The 27,962-nt window shown below is 37.0% G+C and overlaps 1 protein-coding gene across 5 annotated transcripts in view; it reads left to right on the top strand.

Moving 5' to 3' along the window:
• The window catches only part of Setd3 (SET domain containing 3), a 397,353-nt gene that overhangs the window by 16,751 nt on the left and 352,640 nt on the right, over positions 1-27,962 (top strand). For all 5 annotated transcript variants that reach the window (XM_090370760.1, XM_090370761.1, XM_090370757.1 and 2 more), the window contains exon 3: positions 25,758-25,853. In XM_090370760.1, the coding sequence (XP_090226886.1) occupies positions 25,758-25,853 (96 nt within the window). The remainder of the gene's footprint in view (positions 1-25,757; positions 25,854-27,962) is intronic.

The raw sequence follows: 27,962 nt of genomic DNA, 5'->3' as shown, positions 1-27,962 counted from the left end.
AGCGGGTGGTTGGTTGGTGGAACCGACTTCCATCACTTGTTGTTGAAGCTGATAGCCTAAACAAATTTAAAGCTCAACTGGACAGGTATTTCGAACGAACGGAGGGGTGAAATGGGAGTGGTGTGTTTTTTTTTTTTTTTTTTTTTTTGGCTGATGCTGAATAAGCTTGCTTTCTTGCATCATATGCCTCTACTAATGCTAATGCTAACTCTGTTGAAAGAACCTTTTTATAGATGGATATATTGCACACAGTATGGATGCACTGATTGGAAACAATTTCTAGCTAACCTGTGGCATCCAAGTGTTTCTCCACAGGTAACAAAGGGGCCCAGCCTGTAGGTGTTAACATGGCAGGATGGATTCCATGGACTCGTGTTGTTTTTGCCATATTCTAGTCCTCCCATTAATGTGCAACAGTAGGAACTGTGATTTGTCAGAACAGGCAAAATTTTTTTCCCAATACTCTGCTGTCTTCAGCATTGGTATTCCCAAGTCCACTTTAATTGTACCTTCTTGTTTTTTTGTTTACAGGAATGGAACTTAATTTAGTCATCAGCTGCAATGTACCATCACTTGATAAGGTACGAGTTGTGCATTCTGGAATGCCCCTTTGGTTACCGCTGTTCTACTGGGTTGTTATTTGACTGTCTGTAGTCTTTTTGTTACTCTGCACAAGTCTTGTCAGCTCTCATTGGTTTCTTAACATCAGTGAGCAAAAGGCTAGTGGATTTGTTTTCAACCAGGGGATTATTGTTGGCTTGTTGTTATTTGGTCAATGCAGACACAATTGTCCGTGAAAAAACTTAGTAGGGATGCAGTTTCTGAGATACTCGTACTGCTTGTCTGTTGTTGACTATCATGCCATTTTCTAATGCAGTTTTTGATAGTTTTTAAGTCTTTCTTTGCTTTCGCCAAAATTATTTCCTGACTACCTCACATCCACTGCACAGTGTTGTGTGATAAACAAAATTGTAACAGAAAATGAAAGTAACGCATTCTAGAAATTTCCAATATTGAAAATTATTGACAGCTGTGCCCACAGCACATTTTTTTTAAAATGAAAATTCATATTTATTTTGGCTATACTTTTCCAGTTAAAAAGTAATCATTGATGCAAATAAAAGTTAAAAAGATTACACTAGCTAACATGATTTTTACCTCCAAGAACTTTAAATCCTTTTTTTAACCAATTTTTATGTGTAGATTTTGAAAATCACCATAATAGTTTCACATCACGTCACAGTTATTAAGTGTGTTGGCATAATTTGGTAAGCATTTATGCATATTTTGGCATATTTTGGTAAGCATTTTACCAAAATATGCCAATTTTGCATAATCTAGCCAGTAACATATGACATACTGATTTATTTTAACGAATATAAGGTAATTCTCTTATTTTTATCAGTCTATTCTGGCCTCTGTTTTGTTGTGATAAACATAATCAGACTTCTGCCTATGGTTCTTAGGTTCAAATTCCTGATGCAGCAATTTACAATTTGAAAAGAGCAGACAGCGTTTTTGGTGAGGATTTTTGTAGGCTGTGCAAAAGTTTTCCAAATAGGTTCTAGATTACAGCAGTGGAATATACTCGCAGCAGGAACAAAGCTTTCAGTGTTTTGAAAGGACAAAGTTTTCAAAATATTTTGCTATGGAGGAGAGTGTGTTTTTGCAAAGACATTTATTGGACTTCTGAAAGAACTGTGTTATGCATAATTCAGATGAATGGAATTTATTCGTATATGCCTCAAAATTAAGTTTAAAAGAAGTTTTGCTTCATAATGGCAAGAAATTTCCATCAGTTCCTGTGTTTCATTCAGTTGGACTTAAAGAAAGTCATGAAAGCATATCTAAAGTTCTACATGCTGTAAAATACCAGGATCATTATAGGAACCTGGCTGGAACATATGCAGTGATCTTAAGGTTAATGGTTTGCTTGTTGATTTTCTGGGGGGTTTCACAAAATATTGTTGTTTTTTTTGTGTTTGTGGGACAGCCATGCAGCAGAAGAACATTATGTTGTGAAATATTGGGACAAGTTCATACCAGGACAGCGTAATGTAAAATATATTCCTTTAGTGCAATCAAACAGGGTTATTCTTCCGCCCCTGTGCATGAAACTTGGATTGATAAAAAAATTTCGTGAAGGGACTAGATAAAGAAGGTAACAGATTTGCATACTTGAAAAGTGTGTTTCCTAATTTAACATATGCCGAACTTAAGGAATGAATTTTCGTAGGACCCCAAATTAGGAAACTCCTGAAAGACAGTGGTGTTTGAAGCCCAATTAAAGGAGGTTGAATTGGCAATTTTAATGTGGTAGTACATGGTGTTTTGGGTAATAGGAAAGAAGAAAACGATGAAATGTTGGTGTCTAATTTACTCAAGTGCTACAAAAACATGGGTTGTTGAATGTCGTTAAATTCATTTTATTCATTCCCATCTCAATTTTTCTCGATAATCTGGGAGTTGTGAGTGACGAACAAGGGGAGCAGTTTCATCAAGATATTTCCACGATGAAAATGAAGTATCAAGGTCGCTGGGATCTTGTAATGATGAGGGATCACTGTTGGTTCCTTGTGAGGGAGAGTAAGCAGGAATACAAGAGAAAATTCCTTAGTAGCAAACATTTTTAAGGACAATTACAGGTATGCTGATTATATATTATTGAAATAACTATTTTGCTATGATTTATATTTTTTCTGGAGTTAAATGAGTTATAGAGAACATATAATATTTTTTTACACTTGTATTACAAACTTGAAATATAAGTATATATCCCTTTATTTTAACATTAAACATTGGTACATCTTTTGATGTAGACGTGATAGACTTTTTATGGTGATTTTTGGAATAAACGCGTTTATTTCCAGAATCACATTTTCATTGCGGAGGTATGACAAAATATTTTTTGTTGGCTAATGTTATTGGACACACATTAAAACTGACATTGATATAATTCTGCTAGATATTTTATATATTTAAATTTAAGGTGGAATTTTTTTCCCAACATGCTTGCTGCAGAGTTAATCAAATACTACAAGAGATTCAGTCCTCCTTTGTGGTGATTTTATGATGATTTCTTTGAAGTCATGTGATGATGCTGAATATGTTTATGCTCTTCTGTGGGGAAAATACTAGTACTATACAGTCTTGTGGGATCTACTAGTACTATAGTCTTGTTGGATATTCCAGATTTGAACCATTCATGTGTGTTGCCCCTATGTTGTTCATGCTCTCTCTCTTTGTGATGAAGACTTATCCTTTACAGTTTTCTATACTGAAGCTGCCCTTGTATGATATAGTGATATAGATAATACTCTATTATACTGAGAAATTTGTTGAGCAATAAAGTTGCCATGTATGCACATGGTTTTACCCAGTCCAAGCTTTAATTTAATCTTGAATCTTTTTATCTTTGAATTTTCCATGAGCTGATATCACTTACCTATGATTTCACTCAACATTTTCTTAAAATAAGTGGAAAATTTGAAAATTATAGGTACATTCAATTTCTGTCTTTAAGGGTGTTTTGATCATCTCCAGTGATGCAGCTATCAAGGTTGGTTTAAGCACACATTAGAGATCATATTGTTATTCAGAGGTTGATGTGTGATCTTTCTCTTTTAAACAAATGGCATCATAAAAAGACATATCTGACTTTTGTTTGACAGCTGTTTCAAGCCTACTGGTCATTTATCCAATGTTAGTGGTTTCAACTATATTTCAACTCAGGCCTTGAAACAAATTTAAAAATCATGTGCATTTCTACATATAATTTTAACCTCAGTCTGTTGCCCCGTCACTGGAGGGACCAAAGTTTCTAAAAGATGGAAATTGAATGTAATGATCCATAAAATTTTTTAAATTATTTAGATGCATATATTGAAAAAAAATTTAGAAAAAAAATTATTTTGACTGTTGCGCTGTGTAGAGTAAACACTGCCCAATATTAGGGGCTTGCAGTACAGGCAACTCTTGGTTTACGAACATTTTCTATAAAGAACATCACAATTCATTCAAAATTTCTTAAAAGTTTCTTATAAAACGAAATGCCAAACGTGTAGTGAACATAATTGTAAGATTTAAATAAATAAACTTTTAAAAATGTATTTATTACAATAATTATCAGAAAACTATTATATGATAATTATACCGAACTGTTCTTGGTTAATAAAACTAAGGCATATAACATTTATAATGCATTGCAAAACATTGCTGGTGCCTGGGGAATGTGAGGGAAACAAACTTAAGTGGTGTGTGGAAAAACTTTTGTCCACAGTTCGTGAATAATTTAAATGATTTTGAGGAGCCATTAAAACCCATGATTGAAGAAATTGTTGAACTGGGCAATAAAATGGACCTCAACCTTGATGTGACTGATGTGAGAAGGCTTTTGGACTTAAATTTGAGGAATTAACAACTGATGATATAATTGAAATAGAGACACCATATAAATTCTGAAGTAAGAGAAGAACCCAATATGCCACAGCCTCCAGGAACATTTACAAGGCAGAAAATGGCTGCAGCTTTTAAATCAATTTCTGAGGGGTTGGGATTCTTTGAAGAAGAAGACACAAATATGGAAAGAATTGCAAAAGTGAAAAGAGGTGTTTATGACTGTCTAGCATGCTACCATGAGATTTTTGAAAAACAAAAAAAAAAAAAACTATCTCTGTAGTCTTCTATAAAAATATTTTAAAAAAGTGGAAAACCCAGCTGTTTCTTCATTATCAGACTTCCTTCCATCTACCGCATCTGCACCTAGTGTCACTTATGTGGAAAATATTGAACTCTGATGAAGATATTGATGAGTAAAAGTTGATTACATATGTATGTATAGTACTTATATTATGTTAGTACTTATTTTCTTTATTTCTATTTTGTAACTCTTTGTTTTTAATTAAAATTAACAAGTACGATACCTTGTTTTTTTTATTCTTTTCTTATTTTATTTTACATTGCATATCATATACGATGAACCATAATGCATACATACATTATAATAAAATTAGTAAAATAATAAGAGGAGTTTTACTAATATTATTATCAACGTAGAACATATTGAGTATTACAACTCTGATTCATACTATCTAATTATAATAAAAATGTATTATATAGACCATTCAATGCTTAGTACATGGTTTTAATACTTTAAAATGGCTGCTAACATATACGATACGTATCATAAGAGCTGAGGAATGCAAGATACACATAGTGAACGTCTTGGAACAGAACTCGTTTGTAAACTGAGAGTTGCCTGTACATGACTTCTGTGATAATATGTTTAATTGAGTTTATCTTCTATACAACACTTTGTTGCTTGCTTAGATTTTATCTGTTGTTAATGGGCAACATACATTTATTAATTGGGCACCGTCACAGGAATTTTTCTAGGAGGTGATTATTCCCTTGTATAAGGCAATGATTAGGCCACATCTTGAGTACTGTATACAGGTCTGGAAGCCTCATTTCAAGAAGGATGTAGAGCTGCTGGAACGAGTGCAGAGAAGGGCAACAAGATTAGTGAATGGAACAAAGGGTTGCTCTTTCTTATGAAGAAAGGCTTAAGTTTTGCAAATTACAGAGTCTGGAGACTAGGCATCGGCGAGGTGATCTGATAGAGGTGTATAAGGCTTTGAATGGTTTGAGCATGCTCAATGCCAATGGGATTCTTCCTCTTGCTCAGAATAATCACCTCAGAGGGCATAAATTCAAATTGAGGAAGGACGGATGTCGGATAGATGTGCAGAAATTTGCCTTTGGCCGGCGGGTGGTTGGTTGGTGGAACCGACTTCCATCATTTGTTGTTGAAGTTGATAGCCTAAACAAATTTAAGGCTCAACTGGACAGGTATTTCGAACGAATGGAGGGGTGAAATGGGAGTGGTGTGTTTTTTTTTTTTTGGCTGATGCTGAATAAGCTTGCTTTCTTGCATCATATGCCTCTGCTAATGCTAAAGTACAAACAGTGGTGATCAACCTTCAGCCATTGCTACTGGAGGGAAACAAAGTGTCCTCAAAGATTGAAATTGAATGTGAGTGCACAGTTTTCAGATTATTTCATTGCCTGCATTGAAATGTAACTTTGCAGTCTTTCCTATTGAGTGAATAACTTCCTCTTTTATATATAAGTAATAGGAAAAATTCAAAATTGTTGAAGCCCATTTTTTAGTGAAGGCTATTAATTATGTCATTGTTTAAACAGTGTCCACATTCTGGAAAGCAGTGATTTTTAAATTTTTTTTATTTTGGTCAAATATACACAAGTATAAGCAGATGTACAGCTGTTTTGGACCTGAAAGGCAGAAATTAAATGTTGAGACAGAATTATACAACATAATTCTATGATAATGTAAAATAATAATTCATTTTTACATACATAAATGAATGATTATTTTACAGACTGTTAACGGTTTACCAAACAATTTATTATAAAAGGATGGAGATACCTTAAGTGGTATTGTCACTTGTTTTAGCTGTAATTAGCTTCTTAAATTCATTTAATTAATATCTTATCAATGGACTTGTCAAAATTATTATATTTTATGGACTTGTCATGTTGTCCTGTTGATACAAAATTTTACTACAATGATTGTAGCACAATATCAAGTTAGTCTCCAGATTATTAGTGTTAGTAGTGCCAATGATGCAAGAAAGCAAGCTTATACAGCATTAGCCAACCCTCCCTCCCTCCCTCCCTCCCTCCCCAACATGTTCCATATCACTAGTCCATCCTCTCTAGCAGTTGTCTAATTCTTCCTTGAATTTTATTCAAACTACCCACTTCTATAACATCAGATGGAAGTTTGTTCTTACAGACAACTACATTCTAGTTGAAGACAAATTTCTGCATATATCTCCTGCACCCATCCTTCCTCTGTTTGAATTTATTCCAACTTATGTGCATATTTTTGAGCAAGAGGAAGGATTCCATCAGTATTAAGCTTAGTCCATTCAGAATTTTAAACACCTCAATCAGATCTCTTCATAGGTGCCTGATATCCAGATGCTGTGCAGAGCTGAAGCTGTTCCTGGTAAGAGTAGTCTTTTGTTTTCTTCATTAATCTTGTTGCTCTTTTCTGCACCTGCCCTACCAGATCCATGTCTATCAGCAAATGAAATTTCCAGACATGTATGCAGAACTCAAGATGTGGCCAAAATAACCATTGCCTTATACAACAGGATAATCACTTTCTTATGCCTACTAATTCTTGTGTATCATTGACAAAACTGTATGAGTTAAGCTGGCAGCAGTACTACACAGAGAGATGCATAGTTACCCCCAGATCTTTTTCATTCTTCGCTACACTGAGCACAGTACCACACAGTTAGCATATTAATCTGGGGTTACTTCTGCCTATACCATGCATTTTTCAATGTTAACCTTCAGTTGCCACTTCTCAGTTCAGCTGCTTAATTTATCTAGATCTTGTTTCAGTAGCATAGCCTGATATGCCTTCATCAGTAACATTTAATAAATATTGAAAGAGTTTGTCCACTTCAAGGAAGAAGTGGACAAACATTTGGAGCAAATGTATTGGTGAAATTAATTTTTTTTTTTTTTTTGGGTGACGTTGTATAAGCTTGCTTTCTTGCATCATTTACCTTTACTAATGCAAATGTTCATTGAAAGCTGGGAAATCTAATAATAACATTTTTTAAAGAAGAGCAGAGTCAATTGACCACCAATCTCTGTCTTCTCCCATTTAATCATACATTTAATAATACCTACTGTTGTAAAGGCCACGTTATGTCAAGGATCTGGGTATATTCTTACCGCATGTACGCCATATCCAAAAATTTCATTACTTCATACAGCATGTCCCACCTACTTTTACCTACTATTGAATACACCATGAATTATCAAACTAATAGAGCAAGCTTATCTGCGAAAAGATCTAAACTTCCCAAGGACTTCCTAATTCATTTCACAAATATACGTGGTCTCAATTCTAATCTCAACGATGTCCATTTCCATTTGCAGTCTGCCAAACCCCATGTTCTTTTTCTGACAGAATCTCAGTTATCGGTTGATTCATCAACTGCTCATCTCAGATGCCCAAATTATTCGCTGTATGATTCCTTTCACCTCAAAGGTGGTACTTGTGCATATGTCCGTTCTGATATTTCCTGTCAGAGACTTGGCAATTTGGAATCTCCTCTCTCTGATCTTCTCTGGCTTAAAATCTCTCTACCTCATTGCGTCAAATTCATCTGTTGTCTCTACCGTTCTTCCAACTCCACTAATCACTTGGAGCTCTTTGACTTCCTCTCTTTGCAACTTGACTTTCTCCAGTCCAACTTTCCTAACAGTGAAGTAACTTTCCTTGGTGATTTTAATGTTCACAACTCCAGCTGGCTTCCGTTTTCTAGTCACACCGACCCAGCAGGTCGAGATGCTGAGGCTTTTGCAATTACTAATGACCTAGCACAGATTGTTCATTTACCTACAAGAATACCGGACAATCCTAATCATAGAGCCAATACGCTTGATCTTTTTCTCACAAACAACCCTTCTAAGTACACGGTCAAAGTGATAGGTCCTTTAGGCACTTCAGATCACAACTTGGTGATTGTCTCTTCTCCAATGGAACCTTTATCTCATGGCTATTCCCAACCACGTGTTGTTTGGCATTACAAGAATGCAAAATGGGATGACCTGCGAGACTTCTTTTCTTCTTTTCCTTGGTTGGATTACTGTTTCAAAACTTCTGATGTCAACGTTTGCTCAGATCGTGTCAGTTAAATTATTCTTGCAGGAATGGAATCCTTTATCCCACACTCCACTTTAAAATCTCGTCCTTTATCTAAACCTTGGTTTTCGAATAAATGTGCTAAGGCTGTCCAAGAGAAGAATGTTGCATATTGTAATTGGCTTGTTTCTAATTCTTCAGTTTCATTTTCTGCCTACACCAAAGCTCGCAACAGTTGTAAAGCAGTTATTAACCAGTCCAAACTAGTTTGAACAGGCTAAGAGTAGAAAACTTGCTTCTTGCCCTAATGGTAGCCGAGCATTCTGGTCTCTTGCCGAAGCTATTGGCCGCAACTTTTGCCCATCTTTGCTCCCACCTCTGTCCAAACCAGATGGTTCTGTTGCCACTTCAGCCAAGGATAAAGCTGACCTGCTAGCATCCCATTTTTCTTCTAGCTCATGTATTAATGATCTTGGTAAAACACCTCCCACCATTCCCAACACGCTCCATTCAATGCCTCCTGTGGTCTTCCGTCAAAAGGATATCAGAAGGATTTTGATGAATCTTGATGCTAAGAAAGCTCCAGGTCCTGATGGTATTTCTCCACTTGTTCTCAAAACCTGTGCTCCTGAACTTACTCCTATTCTTTGCCGCCTTTTTTCACTTTCTTATTCCAAAGGTGTTTTTCCTTCTGCTTGGAAATTTGCTCATATCCAGCCAGTTCCTAAAAAGGGTGACACATCCCTCCCATCCAATTATCGTCCCATTGCAATTACTTCTACTCTTTCTAAAGTAATGGAGAAATCAATTAACCGCCAACTCTTAAACTACCTAGAAACCTTCCGTCTGATAAACGATCACCAGTATGGATTCCGTCAGTGTCGATCCACTGGAGATATTCTGGCTTATGTTACCCATTTATGGACTAATTCAATGGGAAAGGTTCGGTGAAACACAAGTAGTTGCTCTTGACATCTCAAAGGCTTTTGATCGTGTTTGGCATAAAGGTCTTCTAAACAAGCTTCCATCTTATGTTTTGCCAACTGTTTTTTAGTAATTGGTTATCCAGTTTTCTCTCTGATCGCTCACTGAGGGTGATGGTAGATGGGTCTCTGTCTTCTAACTTCTCCACTAATGCCGGTGTCCTCCAAGGTTCAGTTCTTTCCCCCACTCTTTTCCTCTTGTATATTAATGACCTTCTTCCATTGACTGGAAATCCTATCCATAGTTTTGCCGATGATAGCACATTGCATTCAACTTTCCATTTTGAGAAACCTTGTCCTGCTCAATCAGCTTCAACTTCTCGAAAATCTGCTACCAATTCCTTAAATGCCTATCTTCAGGTAATTCTCCAGTGGGGCAAAGACAACTTAGTTGATTTCAACCCTTCTAAAACTCAGTCTTGTCTTATATCTCGCAAAAAGGATTCTTCTACTCCTATGCTTATCTTTAGTGACACTCCGATTTCTAGGCAAAATGATATATCTCTTTTGGGGATTACCCTGACTTCTAATCTCTCTTGGCACAAGCACATTACAAATATTGCTTCCTCTGCATCTAAAAAACTTGGTTTTCTCTTTCGCTCTCGGCGTTACTTTTCTTCCAAACAGCTGCTCACTCCGTATAAATCGCAAATTCGCCCTGCCATGAAATATTGTTCCCATATCTGTGGTGGTGCCCCCAAAACCTCTCTCCGGCTTCTTGATTCCATTCAGAAGAGGGCAGTTAGGTTAATTAATGATTCATCTCTAACAGAGTCTCTCCACTCGCTTTCTCATAGACGCACTGTTTCTGCTGCATGCCTCTTCTACAGATACTTCCATGGGCACTGTTCTTCTGAATTGGCTTCTATAATTCCGGCTCTCTCTTTCAAAACAGTCCGAACACGTGCCGCCACCAGCCAACATCCATTTACTGTCCAACTTCAAACCCACAGAACCAACATTTCATCTTCCTCATTTATTCATTCAACTGCCGTTTTCTGGAACAACCTTCCTTCATACGTATTTCCTGAAAATTACAATCTACAGAAGTTCAAGTCCAATGTCAACGAATATCTTCTTTCGTCTTCTTAACCTCAAACCCAAGCACGGTACTAAGTACTATAGGTTCTAATACCTCTCGTGTTTGGGGTTCACATAAAAAAAAAAAAAAAAACTTTATCCACTGCAGTAACTTACCCTTAAAGCCACACGGCTCCAGTTTTTACAGCAGTCCTAGATCCTGTTGCTACTGCGACAGGATCTAGAAAAGTTGGGCAGATGGGCTGAGAAGTGGCAACTGAAGTTTAACATTGCCATATGCAAAGTACTGCATATGTGCACCAATAACCACAGAGAAATTTACCAACTGTGTGGTACTACACTCAAAGTGGTAGAGAATGATAAAGGCCTGGGGGTAATTGAGCAGTCAGATATGACATTTTCTGATCAGTGCAGACAAGCTGCCAGAGCAGGTCATGGGGTCTTGTCAATGATATACAGGAATTTTGCTAGTTGGAAAAGGAGGTGATTATCCCTTTGTATAAGGCAATGATCAGGCCACACCTTGAGTACTACGTACAGGTCTGGAGGCTTTGTTTTAGGAAGGATGTAGAGTTGCTAGAATGATTACAGAGAGGGGAAACAAGATCAGTGATTGGAACAAAGGGGTCCTCTTACCAAGAAAGGCTTAAGTTCTGCAAATTGCAGCATTTGAAGACTAGGCATCTGACCTGTGATCTGCGTAATCAGTATGCATCTGATTGATGTGTATTGATTATGAACCTGAGAGGGCACGAATTCAAATTGAGGCTCTTGGCGTTACTTTTCTTCCAAACAGCTACTCACTCTGTATAAATCGCAAATCCGCCCTGCCATGGAATATTGTTCCCACATCTGGGGTGGTGCCCCCAAAACCTCTCTCAGGCTTCTTGATTCCATTCAGAAGAGGGCAGTTAGGTTAATTAATGATTCATCTCTAACAGAGTCTCTCCACTCGCTGTCTCATAGATGCACTGTTTCTGCTGCATGCCTCTTCTACAGATACTTCCATGGGCACTGTTCTTCTGAATTGGCTTCTATAATTCCCGCTCTCTCTTTCAAAACAGTCCGAACACGTGCCGCCACCAGCCAACATCCATTTACTGTCCAACTTCAAACCCACAGAACCAACTTTTCATTTTCCTCATTTATTCATTCAACTGCCGTTTTCTGGAACAACCTTCCTACATACGTATTTCCTGAAAATTACAATCTACAGAAGTTCAAGTCCAATATCAACAAATATCTTCTTTCGTCTTCTCAACCTCCAACCCAAGCACGGTACTAAGTACTATAGGTTATAATACCTCTCGTGTTTGGGGTTCTCATAAAAAAAAAAAAAAAAAAAAAAAAAGAATAGATGTGTGGAAATTTGCCTTTAGCCAGTGGGTAGTTGATTGCTGGAACAAACTTGCATCTGTTGTTGTGGAAGTTGACAGCTTAAATAAATTCAAGGAAGAAGTGGACAAACTTTTGGAGCAAATGTATTGGTGAAATGAATTTTTTTTTTTTTTTTTTTTTGGGTGATGCTGTATAAGCTTGCTTTCTTGCATCATCTACCTTTACTAATGCAAATGTGCAACATCATCAAAAGCTTTTCTGAAATATGTCAAAATTATTTATTGTACCTAGTTACTTTGTTACTGTGTCATAATAATATCCAATCACATTAGTCCAGAGGTTCCCAAACTTTCTCTGTTCATGGTGCCCTTAGTGTCCCAGTAATTTTTTCACCTCACCTGTAGGTCAAAAGAAATACCTAACACAGTGGTTTTCGACTTTTTAATAATCTGATTCTATCTGTGTATATATATATAATATTAAAAAAATATATGTTATACGATAGTTATTATTATAATATAATTATAAACAAAATTGTAATTCACAATACAAATTATATATACTTATATAATAATTTTATTCTTTATGTAGAGGTATTAATAAACATCAATTATAGATCACCACAAAATTAAAAGGATACGGCATGATGGATACTACACCTTTTTATAATGAAATAAATATATAAATTTAAAAAAAAAAGTTTAAATAACTTAAATCCAAATTACATGGCGCCCCTGGAATGTTGTTGCAGTGGTTTTCAATCTAGTGTGTCGTGGCACCCCTGTTGAAAACCACTGCATTAGTCAGACAAGCTGACTCTAAAAAAATCCATACTGTGGCTGCAATATAAATGCATTCTTGTGCAGATTGTCCTGCTTTACTTCTTTAACCAGTGACTCCAAAGTTTTCCCTGGAACAGAAGTCAAGCTAATAGGTCTGTAATTACACATTTTACACTTTTAAACTCTCCTTTTTTGAATTGGGTATACCTTTGCACATTTCCAGTCCATAGTGACCTTGCCTAAATCCAGGGATGCCCTCATAATCGTGGCTGAAGGTTTGCTTACCTCTTCTGCTGCCTTCTTTAATATAACTGGATAGATCCCATCTACCCAAATGACTTTTTTTACATTTAGCTTCAGTAAACACCCTTTCACTTTCTTCCCAATTATCACAAAATCATTCAACTCTCTTGAGCCATCCCATTCCTTAAAAATATCCTCATGTATAAATATAGTTGCAGTATACCTATTTAGTTTGTCAGCAACATGAGCAGATTCATCAGCAGTTAAACCATTCATATCTAGTGGACCTATGTGATTTATCCCTTTCATTCTATTGTTTACATAAGGGCAGGAGCAGCAGTGCGTAGCACACCCTTCTTGATTAGACCGGGGTTCGAGCCCGTGACCACCAAATACGGAGGATGCGGAGAGGTCAGGCAGTGATCACCGCATATCCCCGAAGCAATATGGCCTTAGTTGCTAATGCTCCTGAAAACCAAATAACACACAAAAACAAACAAACAAGCTTCCGTCTTATGGTTTGGCAACTGTTTTTTGTAATTGGTTATCCAGTTTTCTCTCTGATCACTCACTGAGAGTGATGGTAGATGCCTCTGTCTTCTAACTTCTCCACTAATGCTGGTGTTCCCCAAGGTTCAGTTCTTTCCCCCACTCTTTTCCTCTTGTATATTAATGACCCTCTAACATTGACTGGAAATCCTATCCACTTTCCATTTTGAGAAACCTTGCCCTGCTCAATCAGCTTCAACTTCTCGAATATCCGCTACCAATTCCTTAAATGCCAATCTCCAGGTTTCTAAAGCTTAGTCTTGTGTTATATTTTTTTTTTTTTTTTTTTTTATGTGAACCCCAAACACGAGAGGTATTAGAACCTATAGTACTTAGTACCGTGCTTGGGTTGGAGGTTGAGAAGACGAAAGAAGATATTCGTTGACATTGGACTTGAACTTCTGTAGATTGTAATTTTTCAGGAAATACATATGAAGGAAGGTTGTTCTAGAAAATGGCAGTTGAATGAATAAATGAGGAAGATGAAAAGTTGGTTCTGTGGGTTTGAAGTTGGACAGTAAATGGATGTTGGCTGATGGCGGCACGTGTTCGGACTGTTTTGAAAGAGAGAGCCGGAATTATAGAAGCCAATTCAGAAGAACAGTGCCCATGGAAGTATCTGTAGAAGAGGCATGCAGCAGAAACAGTACGTCTATGAGAAAGCGAGTGGAGAGACTCTGTTAGAGATGAATCATTAATTAACCTAACTGCCCTCTTCCGAATGGAATCAAGAAGCCTAAGAGAGGTTTTGGGGTCACCACCCCAGATGTGGGAACAATATTCCATGGCAGGGCGTATTTGCGATTTATACAGAGTGAGCAGCTGTTTGGAAGAAAAGTAACACCGAGAGCGAAAGAGAAAACCAAGTTTTTTAGATGCAGAGGAAGCAATATTTGTAATGTGCTTGTGCCAAGAGAGATTAGAAGTCAGGGTAATCCCCAAAAGAGATATATCGTTTTGCCTAGAAATCGGAGTGTCGCTAAAGATAAGCATAGGAGCAAAAGAATCCTTTTTGCGAGATATAAGACAAGACTGAGTTTTAGAAGGGTTGAAATCAACTAAGTTGTCTTTGCCCCACTGGAGAATTACCTGAAGATCGGCATTTAAGGAATTGGTAGCAGATTTTCGAGAAGTTGAAGCTGATTGAGCAGGACAAGGTTTCCCAAAATGGAAAGTGGAATGCAATCTGCTATCATCGGCAAAACTATGGATAGGATTTCCAGTCAATGGAAGAAGGTCATTAATATATAAGAGCAAAAGAGTGTGGGAAAGAACTGAACCTTGGGGGGACACCGGCATTAGTGGAGAAGTTAGAAGACAAAGAGCCATCTACCATCACCCTCGGTGAGTGATCAGAGAGAAAACTGAATAACCAATTACTAAAAACAGTTGGCAAACCTAATTCCATTGAACTAATTAACATGGAATTAGGGGAATTAGTCCATTAACATGAACTAATTCCATTGAATTAGTCCATAAATGGGTAACATAAGCCAGAATATCACCAGTGGATCGACACTGATGGAATCCATACTGGTGATCGTTGATCAGACGGAAGGTGTCTAGGTAGTTTAAGAGTTGGCGGTTAATTGATTTCTCTATTACTTTAGAAACAGTAGAAGTAATTGCAATGGGACGATAATTGGATGGGAGGGATTTGTCACCCTTTTTAGAAACTGGCTGGATATGATCAAATTTCCAAGCAGAAGGAAAAACACCTTTGGAATAAGAAAATGAAAAAAGGCGGCAAAGAATAAGAGTAAGTTCAGGAGCACAGGTTTTGAAAACAAGTAGAGAAATACCACGAGGACCTGGAGCTTTCTTAGCATCAAGATTCATCAAAATCCTTCTGATATCCTTTTGATGGAAGACCACAGGAGGCATTGAATGGAGCATGTTTTACCAAGATCATTAATACATGAACTGGAAGAAAAATGGGATGCTAGCAGGTCAGCTTTATCCTTGGCTGAAGTGAAAACAGAACCATCTGGTTGGACAGAGATGGGCAAAAGTTGCAGCCAATAGCTTTGGCAAGAGACCAGAATGCTCGGCTACCATTAAGGCAAGAAGCAAGTTTTCTACTCTTAGCCTGTTCAAACTCTAGTTTGGACTGATTAATAACTGCTTTACAATTGCTGCGAGTTTTGATGTAGGCAGAAAATGAAACTGAAGAATTAGAAACAAGCCAATTACGATATGCAACATTCTTCTCTTGAACAGCCTTAGCACATTTATTGGAAAACCAAGGTTTAGATAAGGGACAAGATTTTAAAGTGGAGTGTGGGATAAAGGATTCCATTCCTGCAAGAATAATTTCACTGACACGATCAATCGTTGACATCAGAAGTTTTGAAACGGTAATCTAACCAAGGAAAAGAAGAAAAGAAGTCTCGCAGGTCATCCCATTTTGCATTCTTGTAATGCCAAACAACACGAGGTTGGGAATAGCCATGAGATAAAGGTTGCATTGGAGAAGAGACAATCACCAAGTTGTGATCTGAAGTGCCTAAAGGACCACTCACTTCGACTGTGTACTTAGAGGGGTTGTTTGTGAGAAAAAGATCAAGTGTATTGGCTGTATGATTAGGATTGTCCGGTATTCTTGTAGGTAAATGAACAATCTGTGCTAGGTCATTAGTAATTGCAAAAGCCTCAGCATCTTGACCTGCTGGGTCGGTGTGACTAGAAAATGGAAGCCAGCTGGAGTTGACCATTAAAATCAAAAGGAAAATTAAAATCAAATTAAAATCAAAAGGAAATTAAAAGAAAAATTACCTCACTGTTAGGAAAGTTGGACTGGAGAAAGTCAAGTTGCAAAGAGAGGAAGTCAAAGAGCTCCAACTGATTAGTGGAGTTGGGAAAACGTTAGAGACAACATATGAATTTGACACAATGAGGTAGAGAGATTTTAAGCCAGAGAAGATCAAAGAGAGGAGATTCCAAATTGCCAAGTCTCTGACAGGGAATATCAGAACGGACATATGCACAAGTACCACCTTTGAGGCAAAAGGAATCATACAGCGAATAATTTGGGCATCTGAGATGAGCAGTAGTTGAATCAACCGATAACTGAGATTCAGTCAGAAAAAGTACATGAGGTTTGGCAGACTGCAAATGGAAATGGACATCATTGAGATTAGAATTGAGACCACGTATATTTGAGAAATGAATTAGGAAGTGCTTGGGAGGTTTAGATCTTTTCGCTGATAAGCTTGCTGTTATTAGTTTGACAATTTATGGTGTATTCAATAGTAAGAAAAAATGCGTGGGACATGCTGTATGAAAAATTATCCAAAAATTTCATTTTTGGATAAGTTTTGGATTTGCAAAATCCTTGACATAACGTGGCCTCGACAATGCTCCCCGCATACACACTACTCGGACTCCCTCCAGTCAATATCTGGCAGAGTAGAGGTAGCAAGATTATACACTAGCTGATCCGGAAGCCTCCTAGAGAGTTACCAATAGGTTTGGTCCAGTGTACTAATTAGCAGCCGGCCTGTGAACGGCGTTTTAGAGCTGTACCCTCAAAAGGAATATTGGATCTTGCCATGACGTTCATCATAACCTCAAAAGTCATCAATCATACTGCATGATGGAAGAGATTGGGAAGGGTTGACCGGAACTTAGCTCTAGAGCCTAAACATGGGTTCCACCACTTCAAGCCTCCAATAAGCAAAGTGGTGGTATTTCACTGGTTGATGAGAGTCATCTACCACCTAGTACTGCCTGGTAACATAGAGGAGCGGCGTTCCTCCATGTGGTGTGGGCGCTACACCTCGACCCCTGCTTACGTTGGTTCACGGTTGGGTGGTCACCCACCATGTACTTGTACATGGAGATTATACCCAGGATTACCAACAGTCCCACCATCGTGAAGGTGCAAGCAGAGGATTTGGCTGCCACAGACCGTCTGGACTTCGCTGAAATTGGGTCCACTTGACTTGAGTGTCACCTGAATATCAGTTCCATCAGCGTTTTAGACTCCCAGGTTGCAAGTACAGCTTGTCTAGCATATCTGAGAGAATGTCTGTGACAACCTCGAGGACTAAATATCTCGCAAAAAGGATTCTTCTGCTCCTTTTCTTATCTTTAGTGACACTCCGATTTCTGGGCAGGTTGATATATCTCTTTTGAGGATTACCCTAACTTCTAATCTCTGTTGGCATGAGCACATTACAAATATTGCTTCCTCTGCATCAAAAAAACTTGGTTTTCTCTTTCGCTCTAGGTGTTCTTTTCTTCCAAACAGCTGTTCACTCTGTACAAATCGCAAATCTGCCCTACCCTGGAATATTGTTCCCACATCTGGGGCGGTGCCCCCCAAAACCTCTCTCAGGCTTCTAGATTCCATTCAGAAGAGGGCAGTTAGGTTAATTAATGACACCTCTCTAAGAGTTTCTCCACTCTTTCATAGATATACTGTTTGTGCTGCATGCCTTTTCTACAGATGCTTCCATGGGCACTGTTCTTCTGAATTGGCTTCTATAATTCCTGCTCTCTCTCTCTCTCTCTCTTTCAAAACAGTCCGAACATGTGCCGACACCAGCCAACATCCATTTACTGTCCAACTTCAAACTCACAGAACCAACTTTTCATCTTCCTCGTTTATTCATTTAACTGCTGTTTTCTGGAACAACCTTCCTTCATATGTATTTCCTGAAAATTACAGTCTACAGATGTTCAAATTTAATGTCAACAAATATCTTTTTTCATTTTCTCAACCTCCAACCCAAGCACGGTACTAAGTATTATAGGTTCTAATACCTCATGTTTGGGATTTTCATAAAAAAAAAATACACTGCCATCAGCTAATGAGACTCAGGGCAGAGAAGAAAAATGTGTGGGATACATAATTTAGTATGTTAATTAAATAAAAAGATTGCAAAATTTTTCAAAAATCTTTGTTTCCAGTCGCTCAAAATTCTTTATGCATTTTTATATTTTTTTCCTTTTTATAAAATGAAAATAAAAATTTTAGGGAACAACAAACATGCAGCAAGCATGTTACCTTTTTGTAGGTGCATTTAAAAATCCTTTCATATCTAAGAATTTCTAAAATAATAAGTGGAGTTAACCTCAATATAGTACGTAGAACACTTCCGTATGATACTCTCCAGAAATTAAAACCAAAAAATCGAAAACTTATATTTGAGTAAAAAATAAATAATTAAAAATCAATTTAACACAATTAAAAATCAATTTAACACAATTAAAAAGAATCTAACGAAAATATTCAAAACGTTTTCCTTCCTGAAGCTGACAACACTTTTCGACCGTATGTCTTGATCACAGGAATGAAAATTACCGAATAGGGTTGAACCTGAAACTTTAATAGTGATTATTTGTCTTCGCACGTGCACGTAAAGGGCCACGCATTGGAGATCAAATATGGCTGCCGAACATTAACAGAATTCTCATGTAATTTAATTTCTACGGTTTCTGCAATTAATAGTCGTGTATAATTACGTTGAACATTAAGTATTTTGGCCTCGTTAAATAAGTGTTTTTTGTTAATGGCATGAAAGGCTAATTCTGATGCTGCTGAACGAGAAGCATGAAATAAGGCTTCATGTTGATTTACACAAATATTCAGAGAAAATCGCATCTAACCTTGGTAAGACGAGTCGCAATCACTGCAAGAAATGTTTTATACCAGATCATTAATTTGTGTTGTGAACGTGGAAAGAACCGAGCGATTGTTCAGTATAGTGTGTAATTTCCGTATTGGCCTGGCCACAATTAATGGCAACACAAATTAATGATTTGGTATACAACATTTCTTGCGGTGATTGTGACTCGTCTTACCAAGGTTCGACACGATTTTCTCTGAATATATGTGTAAATCAACATGAAGCCTCAGTTCGTGCTTCTAATTCAGCAGCGTCAGAATTAGCCTTTCATGCCATTAACGAAAAACAATTTTTTATTTAACGAGGCCAAAATACTTAATGTTCAACATAATTATACGCGACTATTAATTGCAGAAACCGTAGAAATTAAATTACACGAGAATTCTGTTAATGTTCAGCGGCCATATTTGATCTCCGATGCGTGGACCTGCATGCGCGAAGACAAATAATCACTATTTAAGTTTCAGGTTCAATCCTATTCGGTAATTTTCATTCCTGTGATCACGATATATGGTCAAAAAGCGTTGTCAGCTTCAGGAAGGAAAATCGTTTTGAATATTTTCGTTAGATTTTTTTTGATTTTTAATTGTGTTAAATTGGTTTTTAATTATTTATTTTTTACTCTAATGTAAGTTTTCGATTTTTTCGTTTTAATTTCTGGAGAGTATCATATGGAAGTGTTCTACGTACTATATTGAGGTAAACTCGTCTTATTATTTTACAAATATTAATATCAACGTAGAACGTATTGAGTATTACAGCTCTGATTCACACTAAGAATACAGTGTAGTGTTGAGGGGGGAAAAAAAGCCCAGCCATAATAGATACAATGTTCATACTTCAGGGCAAGATTCACTGTATATTATATTTTAGTATGTTTAGACTATTTTGATAGAAGCTCAGCAGATATACATATGTGTAAGTTGGTGGAAGTGCGTCATTTCTACATGCTGTGTATAGAAATGATGCACTTGCACCAACTTTATAGGTCAGTTAACTATTTCAGAACCTGAGGCTTATAGCCTAAAGTGATCTATGATCTTAATTACTTGCATACCACTAGGCATCTGTCATATTGTGGGGTTATACTTCGCAACTGGGTTGTCATCATTGCATCACCACAGTACCTGCCCATCCACTGATGAGGAGCCAACAAGCTCTGAAATGGGTTGTGCCATCTGGGTTGTGGTATCTGCAGAGAATAAGTAACAGTAGTCTTTTCCATTGTGAAGCATTACTTATTCAAAGTAGTGCAATATCATGCTAACTCATTCACAATATGAGATGAACTTGATGCCAGTTCCTAGTTACTTAGCTAGTTGTGTGTAGAAATTATACACTTGTACTAAGTTACATGTCAGTTAACTATTTCGCAACCTGAGGCTTATAGCCATAAAGTGCTCTACAGATATACTTATTTAAACATTAAAAATTAATTATATATACTGTACATATTACTTTACCTGTTCATCTTTCATTCTTGCTAAATATCAGATTTTGTAAATTAGATAAATGTTATTGTTGAATTCTGTTGTTGTATTTCTTATGTTAAAGAGAAACAACTAAGTGTAGCTCTTTTGTGCAGCTGTCTCTGCTGATGTGCATCCATAGTGCTGTGAAAAGTTGAGGGACAGCAACATAATGGGGCGAGCACATGAAAGTTGGAATTGTTTTTTTTTTTTTTTTTTTCAGAATGAAAATTTGTGGCTGTGTTCATCATCCTAATTTTTTGTGAGCAGTGTTATGTGTCTGAAGAACGTGAATTTCAGTTTCCAAGAGGAATTGATTTTAATTCCAAAAGTGCATGATGAGTGAGTTAAAAAAAAAATTCAGTTAATTAATATCACACTGTGTTTAATTATAGAAATTATGCGCCAACTCAGCGTTCTGATGGGCATCTATGAGAGTTTGAGGCGTAAGGGAAATGCCCTCGAAGAAATTAATGAGGGGGGCCCATCAAGCTCTTAGCTACCCAACTCAATGCCAGAGCTCACTCCTGTGCATCAGGCAACACAGTGATAATCTCCAAGGCAGAATGTGCTGGTCCCACAGGAACTAGATATTGTTGGTGACTCTATTGTCAGGGAGATGGGGAATATAGTATGCAAAAAAGATAGGTGGAACAGGACCAGGGGCAAAAGTTGATGGCATTGTAGAGCAGATATCATCTTGAGGAACATATTTACTTAACAAGTACAGGTCAATGCTGAAAAAATGTCGCGAGTTAGGGCATTTGAAAGTGTCTGCAATTCTGCCCAGACATGATATGAGGGAATATATGATGAGAGCCTTGTCAATCAATTTGGCCCTGGAGAGACTGTGCAAGGCTCATGGGGTAGAATTTTTTTTTCAGTGTGGTCTGTTCTTGCTAACAGGAGAGACTGCTTCTACAGGGATAGGGTATACTTAAATAGAAAGGGTGCAAGAATATTTACTGATGCTATTGAGGCAGTGTTAGATGGATCGGAAAACTGCTAGCATGGAGGGATTCACAAACTAAAAGGTTCACATTAGCCGCAAGCAGAAGCGAAAGTGATTCTTGCACTGCTTCTATTGTAATGAGCAGCAGCCTAGAGAGAGAGCAAGTTGCTGGGGATTTCAAGAGCTGTTGGGAGTCATCATGGAACAAGTAAATACCTGGGCTGTGTTAGGATAACTAAGAGTAAGAACAAGTATACATGCATGTACATTAATGCTAGAAGTATAGTAAATAAAATTGATGAATTTGAAGTGCTGATCAAGACATCAAAGGCAGATATTGTTGGGATATCAGAGACATGGTGTCACACAGATATATCAGAGACATGGTGTCACACAGTGCAGAATGTGTACACAATGTGTACAGAAAGGACAGACAGTGTAAGAAGGGAGGAGGGGTTATGCTTGTTAGTTAAGAAATACATAAAATCTAAGTAAGTGCATCCAGTTGACATGGGAGGACAATGCAATGTTGAGTCTGTTTGGTGTGACTTAAACACTGGGAAAGAGAAAATCAGAGTAGGAGTATGTTATGTGTGGAGAAATAGAATGTAGGAGTTGTGCAGAGAAATAGAATGGGCCAGTAAATCAGAATGTCTTGTAATGGAGAATTTTAACTTTCCAGATATTGACTGGAAATTGTGGGTTGGTCACTCACACACTAGCAAGCCTTTTGCGGATTCATTGGATGTTTTCTACAGCAACGTGTTCGAGGGACAACCAGAGGGAGTAATATGCTTGATCTGATTATCAGCAGTGATAACGCATGTACCAGGAATTTGCAAATAAAGGAACCACTAGGTGGCAATGATCACAGTACTGATGTGGGATTTACTTAAAGATATAATTACCATCAGGGGTAAAGGGAAGGGTTTTTGTTTTTGTAAAGGTGACTACAGAGGTCGCAGACAGTTTTTAAATTCTATAGAGTGGGATCAACCAATGATGTGTTACCAACGGTGAATTCTAAATGGGAAGCCTTCAGGGACTTAATCTTAGAGGCTGCTAGGCTTTTCATACCAACTAAGAAATACTCTTCAAGGTTCAGGCCTAAATGGATGTCGGATGAATTAATGTGGTTCGTGGCAGAGAAGAAAAATACATGGGATACATATAAATTATCAGGCGACACAGAAGCCTACTACAGATATAAGCTAGTCTGTAATCAAGTCACAAAGGAGGCGAAGGCAGATTACGAGAAATCTTTCGCAAAGGATGCAAAGAAAAACAGCAAAGAGTTCTTTACTTATGTAAACTCTAGAAGGTAGGGGATGAATCAGATTGGTCCACTTAACATAGATTGTTTGACTATTGATGATCCTGCTGAAGTAGCTGATAAACTGAATGAGTATTTTGCATCTATATTCACACATGAGGAGTTATTCAAGGAGGGGAATTCCAGAAGTTTATCAAACGAAGTCGAGAGAAGTGGATTATCCATTGCAGTAACTTGCCCTTAGTACCACACTGCTCCAATTTTACAGCAAACAGGAAACAGGGCAAACAGGAAGATAAGTGATTTCGTGATAACTGAGAGCAAAGTGAGGAGAAATTGTTGAAGTTAAACATAAAAAAGGCACCTGAGGCAGATAGAATCTATCCAGTTATAATGAAGGAGGCAGCATTGGAAGTAAACAAATCCTTAGCCCTAATTATGAGAACATTCTTAGATTCAGGGGAGATCCCCATGGACTGGAGATGTGCAAATGTATCCCCAATTCGCAAAGGGGGTTCAAAGGGTGAGACAAATAATTATAGACTATTCCGGGGAAAATAATGGAGTCAGTGATTAAAGAGGTGATACAGGATCACCTAGACAAGACAGCAGCAGTAGTTCAGACACAGCATGGTTTTGTTAAGGGGGAATTCTTGTCTGACCAATTTGATTGGATACTATGATGTGGTCACAGAGGAATTGGATGCTAAAAATAATTTTGATATCATATACTTGGATTTCAGGAAAGCTTTTAATGCTGTTGCACATGGAAGACTGCTGTAAAATTGGAGCAGTGTGGTACTAAGGGCAAGTTACTGCAATGGATAATCCACTTCTCTCGACTTTGTTCATATCTGGAAACTGTAGGCTGGAAAATGCCTGGTAGAGCCCTCAGAAACCGTCCAGTGCTCTGTTCTAACCTGCAGAAGCTCTCGACCTTTAAGCAGCGCTTGCCGAACAGCATCATCAGTGTGGGATTCAGTTTTCATGGTCTGGGATTCAATTTTCAGGGTGGGCTGCTAGTATGGCAAACACTACTGTTTACTGGCATCTTGAATCCAGTTTAGTCAAGTACTTTTTTAATCAATTTGCAAATTATTATTCAGAAACTATCTTCTTTGTCTTCGCCTTTTCCCATGTTATATGGGTTTCGGCATTCAATGTTCCCAATTCACACTTAACATTCTCTTCTCCTCTAGTTGGATTAACTTCTTATCCGGAACACATCTATTGGTTTTGGCATAGTTTTTACAACCAGGTGCCCTTCCTGACATCAACCCTCACCATTTATCCTGGCTTGGGATTTAAGCTGCCGATCTACTAAACCTGCCGCAGCCATATAAATGGAGTAGCTCTTATTCAGTGATGAAGCTTCCTCGTGGTGTCACAATTTAATAATTTTAGGCAATTTATGCCGAATTTCTAGTAACCACTGAACAAGCAGGTGGCACTGCTGTAGTTCTTTTATCTCCTGGAAACATCCAAATGGCTGACTCGGTAGAATTACTGTGACCTTGAAAATACCAATAATGTATAACTCAGCAACACGTATTTTTAAATACAATTTGGTATCCTGAAAACTTCTACATCAAAGCTATCAGGTAGCACAACTATTCTACTAAGAATTCCTAGTGACTGATTATAGTTCCTTAAAAATTTAATGACCTTGAAATTTCTTATGTTTTCCTATGTCCGAACATAATAATGATAGCCATTTTAAAAAAGTTCACAGTCCGAAAAATAAAACCACCTTTAGGTCCCAAATCTTAACCTATCACTCACCCACACTTATTTTTGAGCAACACTCCTGAAAACCTTCTTTATTAATTAATTCAGAAACTTTACTTTATTAATTAATTTATTCAGAAACTTTACTTTATTAATTAATTTATTCAGAAACTTTACTTTATTAATTAATTTATTCAGAAACTATACTTTTGTTAAAAATTTTCATTATTTAGATTTTCAAATTGAGATTTTCGGTAGTTCGAAATTTATTATATTGGTTCCTCGAATTTCAGATTAATTGAATTTTCCTGTACTATAGTACAGTGATTTAGAAGAAGGGCCTATTTTGAAAGGTTATTGCAATCACTGCAACTGGCCCAGCATGACCATTTGCTGGAGGGGACATACTGAGGCACTTAGCTCCAAAGTTTTCTTCTTTTTTTTCATTAGATTAGTAAAGTGGGACAGAATTTTGGCAGACTCCTTCCATGCACCTCACCCCATATGATTTTTTCTTGTGGGCACATATAAAGAAAAAATATACATGTAGTAATGGTAAGCACAGTGACTGAATGAAAGAGTGAATTTAATCAAGCTTTTACTGAATATTATCCTTGAAATACTGCAACATGTGTGGCATGGGATGTATTACTGATTGAGTAATAAGTGACCTTTGTAACTGCATGCACATTTAGAAAGGACACTTACATTGAAACTGTTTCACCTGTATGATAAACTTTCAAACCTTGGCTCTACTTAACAACTTATTTTCTTTATACTTTACTCTATTTAATAAATAAATAAATAAAAAAAGGTAAAATCTTGCAATTGTTCTCAAACAACTTGTTTATGAAATGGCCCATATTTTTACAAGTCTAATAAAAGAAACAATGTAAAAAAATAAGGGAAGAGATTTAATATTATTTTGAATTATTGCAAAAAAAAAAAAAAAACAAAAAAAAAAAAACAACTCATTTTATGTATTGATTAGTATATATGAATGATTCAGATAACTATTAATTCTTTTTCCCCCAGTTCATAAAAAACACTATTGTTGATTTTTCAAAATTATAGAATGTTCACAGATGGGTGCACAAAATATGAAGAAACAGTGGGAAGAGTATCAAGAAATATATGAATTACTTCAAAAAGTAAGAGGGCTGGAACAAGGTAAATAAAATCTATTTCCATTACTCTGATATCATCGCAAATTGAATAATAGCAATAGAATTTCTGAGGTGTATTGTGATTATTTTTTTGTTTTGAGATATTGAATTTTATATATTTTGCACATAAGATGACATGATTGCTTTATTCAGACTGCTCTCCCTTCTTGTTGGTACTTTTTATATGAAGCCAATCAGATATGGATATCTTCGAGCTGTCATTGCCAGCAGGTCCAAGGTTGGAGTACTCTGGTCTTTTTTTTTCTGAAGTCTTTGTCCTCTTTTCTTTCCACTGTAAGAGTTTTTCTGAGCTATGCTGATAACTCTGGACGTTTATACATTCACCTGTCAGATGACACAGCTCATGTCGTAGTCTGAATAAATAAAAATACAGGATCTTATAAGTTATCTCATTCAATTAAAGATGAACCTTTCAAGGTTATATTGCAGGAATTGATTATTTGTAGAACAATGAAGGATGTATCAGACAAAAAGCTGGTTTATTGTTGTGTTTTCTATAGTCTCTCCTTTATATTTTTCAGATTTGACAAATTGATTCTCAAAAATATCGATCTTTTAAAAATTCATTTTAGTTGTTGGGGCTCTCTCTTCTTGAATGACTTATCAGACACCTTAATATATAAGGTGTCTGATAAGTCATTCCCTATTTTTAAATTATTAAAATTTCTTTATGTTTGAACTGATTTTAATGAAACCAATGCTAAATGATTTTTAATTTATTCAGATTTTTGACAGTACATTTTAAAATTCCACATATGCTCCAGCATTTTCAACACATTTCCGTAAACAAACTGGTAGGTGTGTTACTTGATTGCAGAATGTTAATTGGAATGTCTGAGCAAATTGGTGATTGCTGCTTCTAGTTTGTCCAGGTTTCATGGTTTTTTACAGTAAATCTCTTCCTTGGCTCATTCCCATCCAAAAAAATCACAAAGTGTCAGATCCAGGCTGTGGGCAGGCCATTCATGCACACCATGTCTGTTGATCCATCACTCAGGGAAATGATTATACAGCATGTATAGACATCTTTTGCAAAACTAGGGCTGCTCAATCCTTAATAAAGTTAAGAATTTCAGTGTTGCGACACTGAAATAACTGGCCACGCATGATCATGCAATATTTCACAGTATCTTTTGGAATTTGTTGTGTTTTTCAGGCTGTGAAAGGTCTAACAACTGTGGGTGTTGTGACACTGCACCAGACCAGATTAGATTACCTTGAGCTTTTTCAGCACACATCTGGATTTTCTGCTGGGCAATAATGCCAGTTCTTGTGTTGATTAACTAAACTGCTAACGTGAAATACAGCCTTGTCACCTAAAACAATTTTTTCAAAGGGCTCTGGCCACCCTTCATTCCACTCAATTTGCAGAAATTGGGTGGAATGAAGGGTGATGGAATTTGCAGAAACAATTTCTGTAAATTCCATTCTTCTGTTGCAGTAATCGGGGAAAAAAAATACTGAATGTAATACATAATATGGTTTGAAAGAAAGATAGTTCTTTCCTGAGGTTGATCATAACAGGAGATTCCATTTTCATGAGCTCCTTCATTCACTGATTTCTGTGGGCTCCTTCAGAACTTCTCAGTCAGTGTCATAGTGTTGTTTGGAATCAGTGAGGTTGATGGCCTTTTTCTCTTCCTATCAGTGACACAGCTTGTCATTAATTTCTGATGGCATTTCTTTATTGTTTTTTGCATTCAGAGTTGCATGGATTTCATATTCAGTTTTCCACCACCCTTAAACTCTTATACAGGATCTGAAAACTTTGTTGTGGGTTGCAGTTTTGGACCTCTCTTTCTGAAGGTTTGCCTCTTTCAGAGCCTGTAATTAAGGCCAAAGTCTAAAAATTTCATAAATTTATCAATGCCACCCCACAGCTTTCAAAGTTTCAAATGACTGTGTAACTTGCAAAAACAGTGCGGGTATCACTGAAGTTACCGTAACTGGAGAAGTAAGATCCACTGATAATTTGGCTTCTAGTTCATTCCTGAAACATCTAAAGCACATTACTGAAAAGGAATTTTTCATAAGTTTATAACTGTGATGAGATTGGCCTATGTTACAAGATATGTTACCCGACAAAACATTG

Source organism: Mastigoproctus giganteus, chromosome 3 (assembly GCF_048544385.1).
Source record: "Mastigoproctus giganteus isolate SK-2022 chromosome 3, ASM4854438v1, whole genome shotgun sequence".
Taxonomy (NCBI): Eukaryota; Metazoa; Arthropoda; class Arachnida; order Uropygi; family Thelyphonidae; genus Mastigoproctus; species Mastigoproctus giganteus.
The sequence above is the reverse complement of the archived record's forward strand: the minus strand, read 5'-3'. Positions and strand labels throughout refer to the sequence as shown.